The sequence below is a fragment of the Stegostoma tigrinum genome, chromosome 2 (genome assembly GCF_030684315.1).
Source record: "Stegostoma tigrinum isolate sSteTig4 chromosome 2, sSteTig4.hap1, whole genome shotgun sequence".
Classification (NCBI taxonomy): Eukaryota; Metazoa; Chordata; class Chondrichthyes; order Orectolobiformes; family Stegostomatidae; genus Stegostoma; species Stegostoma tigrinum.
In genome coordinates this window covers 111,296,188-111,310,726 of record NC_081355.1, presented here as the reverse complement: position 1 = coordinate 111,310,726, position 14,539 = coordinate 111,296,188, and the positions used below count along the sequence as shown (strand labels likewise).

At 40.3% G+C, this 14,539-nt stretch overlaps 1 protein-coding gene across 4 annotated transcripts in view; it reads right to left on the bottom strand.

The window, feature by feature from the left end:
• LOC125446424 (G patch domain-containing protein 8) overlaps nucleotides 1-14,539 on the bottom strand; it is a 563,528-nt gene that overhangs the window by 88,503 nt on the left and 460,486 nt on the right. For all 4 annotated transcript variants that reach the window (XM_048519990.2, XM_048520008.2, XM_048520023.2 and 1 more), the window contains one exon: nucleotides 2,729-2,872. In XM_048519990.2, the coding sequence (XP_048375947.1) occupies nucleotides 2,729-2,872 (144 nt within the window). The remainder of the gene's footprint in view (nucleotides 1-2,728; nucleotides 2,873-14,539) is intronic.

Sequence of the window (14,539 nt, the reverse complement as noted above, 5' to 3'; positions counted from 1 at the left end):
TCTTTGTTTATCTTTGTTGTTCTTTGAATTGCTTGGTCCTGTAGAGACTTGACAGTGTGCATGTGGAGAAGATGCTTCCTCTCATGGGAGAATCTAAAACTTGGGGCCTTTGATAATAAGGAATCAGCCAGTTAAAACAGTTGAGGAGAATTTCTTTCTCATAGTGGGTTATGTGACTTTGGAACACTCTTCCTCAAAAGCCAATAGAAGCAGATTCTTTGAATATTTTGAAGGTAGAAATAGTCTCATAGAATCATAGGGTAGCAGGTGGCTCAGTGGTTACTACTGCCTCATAGTGCCAGGGACCTGGGTTTAATTCCAGCCTTGGTAGACTATTTGTATGGAGTTTGCACATTCCCCTTTGTCTGAATGAGTTTTCTCCCACAGTCCAAAAGATGTGCAGGTTGGATAGATTGGTTGTGCTAATTTTTGTAAAAAATAGAATCCCTACAGTGTGGAAACAGGGCCTTTGGCACAACAAGTCCACACTGACCTGCAGAGCTTCCCACCCAGACCCATCCCCCTGTAACCCAACTAATCTACACATCCCTGAACAATGTGGGCAATTTAGCATGGCCAATCCACCTAGCCTGCACATCTTTGGACTTTAGGCAAAAACCAGAGCACTCTGAGGAAACCTATGCAGACACAGGGAGCAACTGCAAACTCCACACAGACAGTCAACTGAGGGTGGAATCGAACCCAGGTCCCTAGCACTGTGAGGCAGCAGTGCTAACCACTAAGCCACCATGCTGCCCATAGTATGGGCTATTGCTCCATACTGCCCAGGGAGGTGCAGGTTAGGTGGGTTAGCAATGGGAAATGTGAGATTATATGGATAGGGCCATGGGCTAAGTCTGGCTGGGATGATCTTTGGAGGATGAAGGTATACTTGATGGGCTGAATGGCTCCTTTCCACACTGTAGGGATTTATTGATTCTAGGTCGGTGGATTCTGGATAAACAATGATGTAAAAGGTCATCTTATTTGTAGCAGAAAGGAGTGTGGAGTAATCAGATTAGTGTTGATCTTATTGAATTCTTGAGCAACCTCAAGGAGCCAAGTGACTTACTCCTGCTCCTAATTCATGTGATTGTATGTTCATGCAGCTTTGTCATAATAAGTGTAACGGGGTTTTAAATGCTATGAAGTTATACTTACTGCTGACAAGCCTCTCTCCATCCAAAAATCCGATATAATGTTTGTGGTGGCTCAAATTTCTCCATTATAATAAAAAGATTCCATAAATTCTTAATTTTAAAATAATGTACTTACGATATTTCAGCTTCCAGCCTAATTCCATGTATATCTCAATTTTTATTTGATGTAAAACAATTACCTAAACTGAAAGATAGTCTGTGCAGCAGTTTTCATTTCCCGATTTGTGGTATTCAATCTTGCCTGTTTAGCCTGCTTAGAGATGTCCCTATTGTTAAATGCCTGCAAAACCCAAAATTGTTGGTGCCAAGGTCAAAGCAACATTAGATAAAGTGAATCCACACTGCCGAGATTACTAGAGCGCTGTAAACAGTCACAATTGTAGAAACTGGCCCATTCCATTTCTTCCACACACATGAAACAACACTATTGTGAGCTACACCTGGGAATTTTACATGTGAATAAAGAGTACCTATGGGAACTCTTTTGCTTTTCAGCCCTATCTAGGTGATCAATGAGAGAGATGAAAACACTAATACTCTGTACTTAGTTAATTGTCAAGCATTCCCAGAGCAGCCATGGTTTAAAATTGATGACACTTAACTTTCACCAACCATGTTAACAGAGCAATATAGCATCATTTGCCCATTGTGAGCCTTTATTGATTTTGTCGTGGCTCCCATCCAATCCTCATTCAACCTCAAGCCAAACAAATTCCTAAAGAGCAGTAGCCACTGCACAAATGTGGCATTTTCTATATCATCACTGTGAAAAGCTGTCTGAATGTGATTGTGCTTAAGCAAGGTCCACACTGCCAGTATATGACACAAGATGTGCATTTAACATCCAGCACAAATCAAAATAGATAGTAAACCTCAGCAGGTGCTACTAGCATGAAGCACTCAAAGTGTTCAATGCCTTACTGAGCAAATAGACTGTGTAGTTAAAAGCTATTGCCTCATAATTGAAGGCTGGAGATACTGTAACTTTCAGCAGCAGTTGATAAGATGGAAATTACTAAGAATGATATCCTTATGCAAACAGTTAACACATTTGAATCAAATTATTCCTTTCACAATCTAAACTGCAGTCCTGATCCCGCCTTTGGACTGTCAACTCTAAGTTAGATATTTGCATTCTAAGTCCAAATTTGTCAGACTTGCTTGGTTATCTTTATTCTTTCTTAATATTGTTAGTAGTTTTCAAACATTGTAAGGTCATAGTATGATGCATACATTGCTAAGTATGACACAGGATTAGTGCACAATAAACTGCTGGCAACTATTAAAATTTAATAGAGTGGCAATGGACTTTATTTTCCTAGAGTTGCTTATGTGGACACCAGGAATTGAAACCCTACCCCCAACAAGTTATTTTCAATCAGTTTCGACTACAATTAAAACACATTCAGTACGGAGGAAAAAAAATCTATGCTGGGCAAATTAATATGACAGCCCTCTGTTTAATTAATAAGTAATAGTTTCTTGTGTAGAAACCTCTTTAACACAACTCATCTTTTGCTGAATGTAAAAATTTAAGTGTGTACGTAAGTCAACAAACTTCTACTTACCTGTTTGTGTGCATGGTCATAAGAATTAATGTGATTGTCAAACTCCTGATGTTTGTGGTACTGTTTGTCACATAATTCACAGTAGAAATTGGCTTTCAGGTCCTCAACGGCCTTTGCTATGGCCTTCTCCTTTCCAGCATAATCCTGTATGGATAAAATTAATATCTCAGTATATCATTTTTGACCAATACATTAGCAGAACAAGGTACACCAAGCAATAAGTTGTTTCTGTAGCAGCTTTTCTCAAGCACACACAAATGGGGAATAAAGCCAAGTCAGACAATAGTGTCTGTCATCATTTTTCAACTCTGGAGAGTCTTTCAAGGAGCTAAAAACAGATGCCTAAACTGACTGAATGTGGATAATCTCAGGTGAGAATAATGCCTCTATAAATCAATATAAGATAGGATAACATTACGATACCCTGTAATGCATTTTAGTCTATCTTCAAAAATAGAGAACAGAAAGCTATTCAGTATGCATTATAGTTCACCACTCAGGAAAATGTCAGTAATTTAAAAATGGAGAAGACATAGAAACCATTCTGAGGGACGGATGGACCTTAAGGACAGCTGCTTTAAGAATTTCTGGTAGGGGACAAAATGGGAGTGGTGAATATACCTCCTGGTGAATATTTATCTCCTACTCCTCCATCATTCCAAACAATCTAAACTAAAACAGCATCAGCAGCTAAGGTTAACTATGTTTTCATTCCTGGCAGCTTTGATTGATAGTGACAAATTCAATTCATACTATTAATGACATTATTTTTTTCCTCACTTGATTTGTTTTATATTTGCTGCATGTAGGAATTTCTGATGAACTGTGAGCATGAAATCAATATTATTGAAGTTCTGCTAATAACATTAACTGAGGAAGCTTGGCAAAATTTAGGAGGTTAGCAATCAACAAATCAGTGCAGAAGGAATTTAGTATCAGGAAATGTGAAGGAACACATTTTGGGGAATAAAATCAGTGATGGAAGTGTGGATTAATCTAATGACCAAAATACAAATTGCTGGAAAAATTCAGCAGATCTGGCAGCATCTATGGAGAGAAATCAGAGTTAACATTTCAGGTTTGGTGTTTCTGTTTCTGATTTCCAGCATCTGCTTTTTTCTGGATTAACTCAATGTAAAGAGTTGTTAATTGAGCTGTAAAGTGGATTTTCTTTTGTTTGGAAAATTGTTAAAGACAGCAAAGAAGTCTGTTTTCTTTTACCAACAGAGCCATTCATACAATGATGGTCTGAATCTCACTAGAAATCAGCCAAGTGTCATTTTTAGGAAGTTCATGGAGGCTTTCTCTCTGCGTGTTCCAGTCGGTTTTCTCATGCTATCATCCCAAACTCGCCTTATTAACTTTGCAAATTGTGCCAATGGTAACCTACTCATAGCCTTCTCCCACTCACTGCAGGGACTTCCTAGAATTCCTGGCAATTGCATCATCTCTAAAACTCAACTGTGCCCACAATCCACTGCTGGATGCCTGATGTTGCCCTACACAATTTATTTCACTTGGCCAACACATGCCAAAAAGAGGGTAATTGGCACACTGCTCTGCAAACGGGGACGGGAGATCCTGGTTGATTGGCAGGGTGTAGGGTGCCTACAAGCAGTCATTGCCTATGTGCATGCCCTACGATGCTGGTTACTGGTGGAGGACTGGGCACTAGCTGGAGTTACCAAGCTCCTGCTCTGACTTTCACGTTAGGATTTGTTGCCATTTAGTTTCTATATGGCAGGTGGGAGAATAGGAAACTGCACATCAATGAGGTGAGATAATGTGAGAGGGAAAATGTTATTGTGTGCTGATCCATACACATAGGCTTCTCAGCACTCACAAGTGAGAACGTGGTCTCAATGCGAGGTTGGAAATAGAAATTTTGCTCTAAAGGAAAGTAAACTACTCACTGTTGATCTCATGTGATCATCTTAACTTTAACTAAACAACTGTAGGTTTTGGGGCCCAGTTCAAATATGAGACAGAAGAGTAGTCTTAAATAACAGGTCTATAATTTTTAAAATTGCTTTTCTAGTTCTAGTAGAATTGTAGGCAAGTTACAGTACAGAAAGAGGCCATTCAGTCCATGTGTCTATGTTGGCTGAATAAGTTAGTTGCCCATTCTAATTCCATAGACCAGCAACTGGTCCATGGTCTGTAGGTTGTAGTTCTTCAGGTGTAGATCCAGCATTATTTTAACAGAGTTGAGATCTCCCATCTCCACTAAAGAATTGGGCAGTGAAATCCAGATCCTACCACTCTCTGAATGAGAATAACTTTCTTCATGTCCCTTCTAATCCTTCTGCCAGTCTTTTCAAATCTGTGCCCTCTGGTAATTGAACTCACTTCTGTGTACACTCTATCCAAGTCTTACATTATTTTCTATACCTCAATTAAATCACCCTTCAGCCTCCCCTGTCTGAAAATGAAACAAACTAGCCTAACAAATCTTTCTTATAACTGAAAATTTCAAGTCTTGGCAAAAGTTTTGTCAATTTCCTCCTTGTTCTCTCTAAAGAACTGTTGTCTTTCCTGTAATGTGGTGACTATAACTGTAAACAAAACCCGAGGTGTTGCCTGGTTGGGCCTCAGATAGTTCTAGCATTACATCCTTTCTCTTGTATTCAACACTTTGCCCAATGAAGGAACGCATCCCTGTAACCTTCTTTACCACCTTATCAGCCTATCTAGCCATCTTCATGGATCTGTGGACATGCTCACCATTGCCTCTGTCCTTCACTTACAAGATAAAATATCCTTTTAGTATCCACTCTATTAAATCCCTACATTTCAATTAGGTCAACCCTTATTCTTTTGAAATCCAATGCCATATGGGCCTAGCCTGCTCAATCTTTCCTCATATTCCATTCATACAAGGAATTAGGTGAGTAAGCTTTCTCTGTATTGCATCTAATGCAAATATAGTCTTTCTTAAGTCATAAGAGATTAAACTTGAGCACGGTATTCCAGCTGCAGTGAGCCATTGTTACTTTTCTACTGAATTTGCCTTGTAATAAACATCAACATTCTACTTGCCTCCCTAAGCACTTGCTGCACCTGCAAATCAATTTTTTGAGATTCATTAATAAGGACACCTAGATCCCTGTACTATAGAGGTCAACAGTATCTCTGTCCATTCAAATAATATGCTGCTTTTCTATTCTTTCTGCCCAAGTGGACAAGTTCACAATTTCCCAACATTATACAGCCACTGGCAGTGTTTTTGTCCACTTACTTAACCTGTTGAAATCCCTTTTAGGACTCCTAAAGCCTTTTGCCAATTTACTTTTCTACATGTCTTCACATCATCAGCAGACTTACCTAACATAATTCAGATTCTTCATCCAAGTTATTCATATAATTTAGTTGAGGCACAAGTACTGCTCCCTATAGCTCTTCAATAGCTACAAAAAACAACAAGTATCTCTACTCTGTGCTTCCTGTTAGCCAACCAATCCTCTGTCAGTGATAAATGCTACTCTCTAAAGCATGAACTCTTATTTAGTGTTGTAACACTTCATGTGGCAATCTGTTGAATACATTTTGATAATTCAAGTATATCAGGTCTAAAGGTTCCCCTTTTTCCACCTTGCCTATTAATTTGTCTAAGAAATCTAATAAAGTCATCAAATATAACATCCCTTTCACAAAACTCTACATGATGCCACTATGTTTTTTTAATGTCCTGATATCACATACTTAATAAATTAATGGATGCCAGTAATATCTCCATGCTAGATGTTAAACTAACTGGCCTAGAGTCCCCAGCTTTCAGAGTCATATTTGTGACTTGCCATTCGTAAATCATAGAATGCCTACAGTGTAGAAACAGGCCCTTCAGCCCAACAAGTCCACACTGACCCTCAGAGCATCCCACCCAGACCCAGTCCCCCTATAACCTACCTAATCTATACATCCCTGGAAATTATGGGTAATTTAGCATGGCCAATCCACCTAGCCTGTACATCTTTCAACTGAGGGAGGAAACCAGAGCACCTGGAGGAAACCCACACGGAGACAGGGAGAATGTGCAAATTCCAATCAGACAGTAGCCCAAGGGTGGAATTAAATCCGGGTCCCTGGCGCCATGAGGCAGCAGTGCTAACCACTGAACTACTGTGCCGCCCCTTCTACAGGGACCTTCAGAAAACATTATGAATTTTGGAAGATCAGAAAGAATGCATCTAGTATCTTTGCAGCTACTTCTTATAATACCTGAGCCTGCACGCTATCATGTCCAGGGGATAGTTAACCTTTAGTTTTGATAGTTTTCCCAGTACGTTTTTCCGTAATCACTGTCATTGTTTTAACTGTCTCCCTTCCTTCCACCTTATGAGTTTCAAGTATTCTTGGAAGTATTCAATCATGAAGATGAATATAAAATTTATATTCAATATTGATGTAATTTCCTTGTTCAATTATTGTTTACCATTATTAATTATTAATTCACCAGTCTCATGCATTTAGAGGTGCCAAAGGATTGGAGTGCAGCAGATATAATATTCTTTTGAAGAATAGATAGTACAAGCAATTTAAGGCCAGATATATAAACTTCAGTAGTGAGTGAGGTTTTTAAAACAGCAATCAAAGAGAAATTCAGCAGGAAGTTGGGAATATTTCAGTTGGTCAAGAGAAGCTGGCACAAACTTCGAAAAGATAAACCATGCTTGAATAAGCTAATTGAATGTTCTGATGATATAACAGCGATTTTGATTAAGTAAATGCAACAGATGTTGTCTATATTGATTTTAAGGAAGTATTCAACAGAGGACCATACAGAAGGCTAATTAGTTAAATTGGAACTCTTGGAATAGAAGGTTCAGTGCTAAGTGGATAAAAATAATGGTTTCTGGACAAAAAATAACAAGTTATGGTAAATGGTTATTTTTCAAACTGAACAATTGTAGGGAAAGGTGTTCCTCGAGGGTCACTGCTTGTACCACTGATCTTTTTGCCAATTTATTAATGACTTAGGAGGGGGTATACTGGTTAGCAACCTTCCTCTAAACTAGAAGTGCAAGGTTCAAGTTCCACTTCTGAATTTGAGACTAAGGGAATTTGTTTAATAATAGCCAGATATAGAGCCATGGAGTCACACAGCACAGAAACAGACCCTTCGGCCCAACCAGTCCATGCCAAATATAATCCCAAAGTAAATTAGTTCCGCCTGCCTGCTCCTGGCTCGTATCCCTCCAAACCTTTCCTAATCATGTATCTATCCAAATGATTTTAAATGTTGTAATCGTACCCACATCCACCACTTCCTCAGGAAGTTCATTCCATACATGAGCCACCTCTCTGTTAAAATTGTCCCTCGTGTCTTTTGTATATCTCTCTCCTCTCACCTTAAAAATGTGCCCCCTAATCGTTAGGAAAAAGACAGCTGCCGTTAAATCTATCTCTACCCTTATTATTTTATAAACTTCTATCAGGTCACCTCCTAATCTCCTATGCTCAGGATCAATGTGTAAATCCTTCAAACATATACCAATAGTGGATGGCAACAGCGCAAAAGATTTGTGCTCAGCCATGTGATGGAGTGCATTGAGATCTTCTACAATCGGTATCCATCGTGCCAGGCTACAACATGCTTGTAAAAGTGCCCTCACCCCTTCCTTTCCCTTACACAAATTGGATAGGGTCCCCTGTTTCTCACTTCCCACACCATGAGCCTCTGCATCCAAAGATCATAAGCTGTCATTTATTCCAACTCCAGCGGGATGCCATCATCTGACACATATTCCCCTTCCCTACCGAGTTACATTTCTGCAGGGACAATTCCCTTGGGGACAACCTGGTCCACTTCCCCTTCACTCCATCCCCACAGCACCTTCCCATGCAATAGCAGAGGTGCAACTGTCATGGAGAATGACCAGGAGATGGAGAGAGTTCTTCAAGAAAGTAAACCTTTATTTGCAAGTAAAGGCTGTGACAATCAGAAAGTGGTTTTCCAATCGTCCCTGACCCTCGGGGTTTGTCATGTTATATACTTTTTCAGTTGCTCTATTCCTCTAAGGTTATCAGCATGGCCAAATGTGTCACCTCGGGTTATTTCTCTAAAAGCATGCAATAAACCAATTGTGTTAGTCCATGCTATCTCTCTGAAGCTATTCATATTCTGAATCATGTCCACTACAATGGTCTTCTACCCGACCCCTAGCCTATTACACTATATCACTGTGGCCTTCAACAATCACTTAATTCAACTACATTATGCCACCATTGTATGAATCGTTACGATTATGTCATCACGTGATTTAACTATCCTCCTAGTTATATTACGCCACTATTATTTAAACAGTTGAAACTATATGGCTAACAATTGACATTACACAGCTACTCGACTTAATTGATGCCACCTGCTGGCCTGTGTCCGGCCTGGTGTTTGATCTGGGCTATCAGAACCACTTATCTGATCCTGCCCTTTGATCTATGCCATCTCAGCACTTAGCTGCTACTGCCCTTTGATCTGTACTAGCCTAGCACCTAGCTGCGACTGTCTTTTGATCTATACTAACATACTGGTGTGCACTTTATTTCTCATACATTCATGCTGTCATGCTAGCAATTGCTGACCTGTTGACCTATTTGAGATTTGGTATGTTACTTTATTTTCCATACAACACATACTCATTTACCTCTTCCCCCTCTCTACCCAAGGCCCCAGACACACCTTCCAGGTGAAGCAGCAATTTACCTGCACTTCATTCAATCTAGTCTACGAAGTTCACTGCTCAGTTAAAGCTTTCAGTAAAACTCAATGCAAGCTGGAAAAATAACACCTCACCTTCTGCTGAGATATCTTGAAGTCTTCAGGACTAGAGTTTAATTTAGATAAATGTAAAGTGCTTTTGGAAAGGCAAATCAAGGCAGGACTTATACACTTAATCTGAAGGCCCTGGAGTGCGGGCGCTGATGAACAAAGAGACTTTGGATTGCAGGCTCATAGTTCCTTGAAATTGGAATTGCCGGTTGATAGGATAGTGAGGAAGGTATTTGGTATGCTTGTCTTTATTGGTCAGTATATTGAGTATAGGAGTTGGAAGGTCATGTTGCAGCTGTATGGGACATTGGTTCGGCCACTTTTGGAATTCTGCATTCAATTCTGATCCCTGCTATCGGGGAAAATGTTATGAAACTTTAAAAGGTTCAGAACAGATTTATAAGGATGTTGGCGGTGTTAGAGAGTTGGAACTACAGGGGGATGTTTAATAGGCACGCCCTGTTTTCCTAGAGTGGAGGCTGAAGGTTGACTTTGTAGAAATTTATAAAATCATGAAGGGCATGGACAGGGTGAATAGCTGAGGTGTTTTCCCCAGGTTAGGGGAGTTCAAAACTAGAGGACATAGATTTAAGATAATAAGGGGAAAGATTTAAAAGGGACCTAAGGGGCAACATTTTCAGGCAGAGGGTTATACACATATGGAATGAGCTGCTAGAGGTGGAGGCTGGTACAATTATAATATTTAAAAGGCATCTGGATGGAAACAGGAATAGGAAAGGTTTAGAGGGATGTGAGCCAAATGCCGGCAAATGGTACGAAATTAATTTAGTATATCTGGTTGACATGGGTGAATTGGACCAAAGGGTCCATTTCGGTGCTGTACATCTCTATGACTCTATGACTCAACTTCTAGTTTAACAATTTTAAAGCCTGAATATCTCCTTCCCTATCTAGTACCTATCCCGGGTCCTGTACTATAATGGGTCGCTTTCAGTATTGCCAACTCATTTTCAACTACACATGTACCATTATCACCTATCTAACTTCTCTTCTTCCCTGGCTTAATATTAAACTATTTGTCTGCCATCATCAGTGGTTACACATCTTTTACTTACTGCTTCTAATTCTGAAGAAGGGCCACTCGATTTGAAGTGATAACTTAATTTTTTCTGCAGGTGATGACAGGCCTGCAACTTCTGATTTTGTATGTAAAAGTGTATGTTGCCATACCAAATGGCTAGGGAGGGGTGGGGAGGGGGTTGGCAGGGCTGACTCCTTGCCCTGTCTGGCAGAGGGATCATGTTGCTGTGGGTCAGAACTGCCTTCAGGCAGAGAAAGCAAGAAGAAAAAGAAAAGCGATTTGTATTTTTGAATACTGCTACTGATTTCTTATGTATCTGCTGCCTTTGTCTTTCAAAATGGCAGTGATCATGATTTCCAAAGATGCTGTCTGAGGAGCCTGAGGGAAATTTGCAGTTTATCTTCAAACAGTACGCATTACAGTTGCAGTGTATCAGTTGTAAATGTGGTACCAATCAAAAGTGAGCAGTTTTATTCTGGATAGGGATAAGCTTCTTGCCAGAGCTGCAACCATCCAGACATTTGGGGAATATTTCATCACATTCCTGATCTGTGCCTTGCAGATGAAGTCAGGAGGTGAGTTACCTGCCATAGAATTCTTGTAGCCACAGTATTTATTTGGCTAGTTCAGTTCATTTTCTGGCCAATGGTAAGGCGCATGATATTGTTAGGGGGGATTTTACCAGTGGTAATGTCTGTTAAGGAATAATGGTTAGATTCTCTCTTGTTGAAGGTGGTTATTGACTGGCATTTGTGTAACATGTATGCTACTTGCCACTTATCAGCCCAACCCTGAGTATTGTGCAAGTCTTCATACATTTTGAGGTGGACGGCTTCACTCTGTGGTGAGTGGCAAATGGTGCTTGGCATTTTCTAACCATCAGTAAACACCCTCACTTGTGACTCTATGATGCAGGGAAGGTCATCAATGAAGCAAGTCTTGATAGTTGGGCTCGGGAAGCTCCTGCAGAGATGTCTTGAAATTGACATGACTGACTTCCAGCAACTAGAACCATCTTTCTTCGTGCCAGGCATAAGTCCAACCTGAAAGATTTCCTCCTGTCCTCCTGTCAAAAAATTCCAATTGACTTCAGTTTTGCTCGAGAGCCTTGATGCCCCATTTGGTCAAGAGCTGTCACTTCCATCTCATCTCCAGAATTCATCTCCTTTGTCAGTATTTGAATCAAGGCTATAATGAAGTGAGGAGATGAGTGGCCCTAGGGGAACTCACCACGTGGCAGTAAGCAGGCTGGCATCTGTGATTCTCAAGACCTCCAGAGGAAGCCAAGATGGATCATCTGCTTGGTGCTTCTGGCCAAAGATTGTTGCAAATGATTCCGCGCTTTTTTTTTGCACTGATGTGCTGAGCTCCCCTGTTGCTAAGGAGGGGATATCTGTGGAGCCTCATCCTTCAATAAGTTGTTAAATTAGCTATCACCATTCGGGACTGGGTGTGACAGCACTGTAGAGCTTACATGAGACCCATTGACTGTGGAATCACTGAGCTCTGGCTATCAATTGCTATTTCTGCTGTTTGGCACACAGGTAGTCCTGTGCTGTAACTTTACTAGGTTAACACCTCGTTTCTCGGTATGCCTGATGCAGCTCCTGGCATGCCCTTCTGCAGTCTTCATTGAACCAGGGCGTGAGGGTCTATGTAAAGATTATTCACTGGAGTGTGTCCACTGATACAGTATTTTAATTACAAGCTTATGTTGGAATTGTTGGGTTTATTCTCCTTGAAGTAAAGGAGATTGAGGGAAAATTTGGTAGGAGTGTATAATATTAAAGATCTGGATACAGCAGATAAGGAAGAACTGTTCCAGGTGATAGTACAAGTAATAGGGAGCACAGATTTAAGATTTGGATGAGATCTGCAGGAAAGTATGAACAGGAATCATAAAGAACTGTAATGACTTGCAAGTCAGTATCGATGAGGGTAGTGGAAGCAGAAACAATTAATGATTTGTAGACGTAAGTGAATGAGCACTTGATGGCAACATACCTGCAGGGCTGCACATACTAAATGGGGGTATGATTTGGAACAGATTACTCCTCAGGAGAGGCAAAATAGACTCAACAGGCTGAAAAGACACCATTGTGCTGTTCATGACCCCATGACTCAAAAAGGGTGCATCTAAGAGGCTATTAACATTTCAGAAAAGCGCCTTTTATGAATCTTGAAGTCTCCTTTAAAATTCACCAGTTATGTCATGTCACCTGTAAGATCAGTGTCAATTCATCCCTACAATGTCACACAAAGCTACATGCAGGATCAAATAGTGGTGAAATTGTTTTCTTTGAGTCTTTAACAAAGCTGGCAATGTGAACTTTCCTTAATAGCAGCAGAGTTCCAAGTTCTGCATGTCACTCTGCTGCTGGTATGACAGCATTTGTAGAATTTTGAGTCTACTATCACAATTTGGATGCACGTGCAGAACTAGTTGTAGGAATTCTATTAATGATTTTTAATGATAAGTCCAGCATGTCATGTAAAATATCTGTACATACAAAAGCAAGGCATCAGTCAAGAAAAAGTCAAATAACATATTTTGGAAGTAAGAATAAAGAAATGAAATACACTTTAAATGGAGTAAAAGAACAAAGAACCCTTATCAATAAATATTGCCATAAACAGACCGTCAGAATCCTTACTTTTGTTTCCAAGGCTTAGTATACAAAAACCAAAAGAAGTAATGTTTTCTAGTGGACCTTTTATTCTGGCTGCAGTAATGGTTAATGGTTACTGTCATAATGCAGCAACTGTTCTGAGAAGGGCATAGAGACAGTGGAAAAGATACTGTACAGATTCCCCATAAAGTTTCCAGAGATAGGAATCACAGCTACAGAAACTGAGTTTATAAATTCAAGGAGTGAAATTGGTCTTCACAGACATTGTGAAACAGATTATAGTGCTACACTTGAATGGTGAAGCAAATCAGTCATGGTGAAGGCCAATTTCAGCCAACAGATCTGTCTCAATAGAATTGAGATAGTTAAGGACTAACCTTACAGGGGGTTTCAATATAATGAAGAGTTTGAATATTTTTGCACTTTATATGCACTTATTACTTTGACAGTCATATCCAAGGTCACTATCATGGTTAAGCCTGAACTATCCATGCTCTGAGGAATATCAAACGAGCCTTGAGATGCACGCTATTTTAAGACATTGGCCCAAGGTATTCTGAGGAGTGATACGCACAGTTGGATTGCCACTCTGCTCACATGTATTTGCTTTCCTTTAGTACTGAGTTCTGCATTTCTAGCCAGGAATTCTGATCCCAGCTCCTTCAGGCATGTGGAGTTAGGCTGAAGTCAGCCAGCTTCGCCCGTAATGCAGGATTGACAGAGAGAGTCAAATCACATCCCTTTGCAGTGATCAGTGTGATGTGCTCAGAGATTCAGATGTTCAACAGTACATCCAGAATGCTTTATAGTTCCTGTGAAATGGTAAGTAAGTATCATGTACCAAGAAAAAAGAACAAAGAAAATTACAGCACAGGAACAGGACCTTCGACCCTCGAAGCCTGCAGCGATACAAATCCTTTATCTAAACCTGAGACCTCTTTTCCAAGGATCTGTATCCCTCTGCTCCCTGCTCATTCATGTATCTGTCTAGAAACATCTTAAATGATGCAATCATGCATACCTCTACCACCTCTGCTGGCAACATGCTCCATGCACCCACCACCCTCTGCGTAAAGAACTTTCCACGCATATCTCCCTTAAACTTTTCCCATCTCACCTTGAACTCATGATCCCTAGGAATTGAGTCCCCAACTCTGCAAAAAAGCTTCTTGCTATCCACCCTATCTATACCCCTCATGATTTTGTAGATCTCAATCAGGTCCCCCCCTCAACTTCCGTCCTTCTAATATAAATAATCCTAATCTACTCAACTTCTCCTCATAGCTAGCACCCTCCATACCGGGCAACATGCTGGTGAGCCTCCTCTGCACTGTCTCCAAAGCATCCACATCCTTTTGGTAATGTGGTGACCA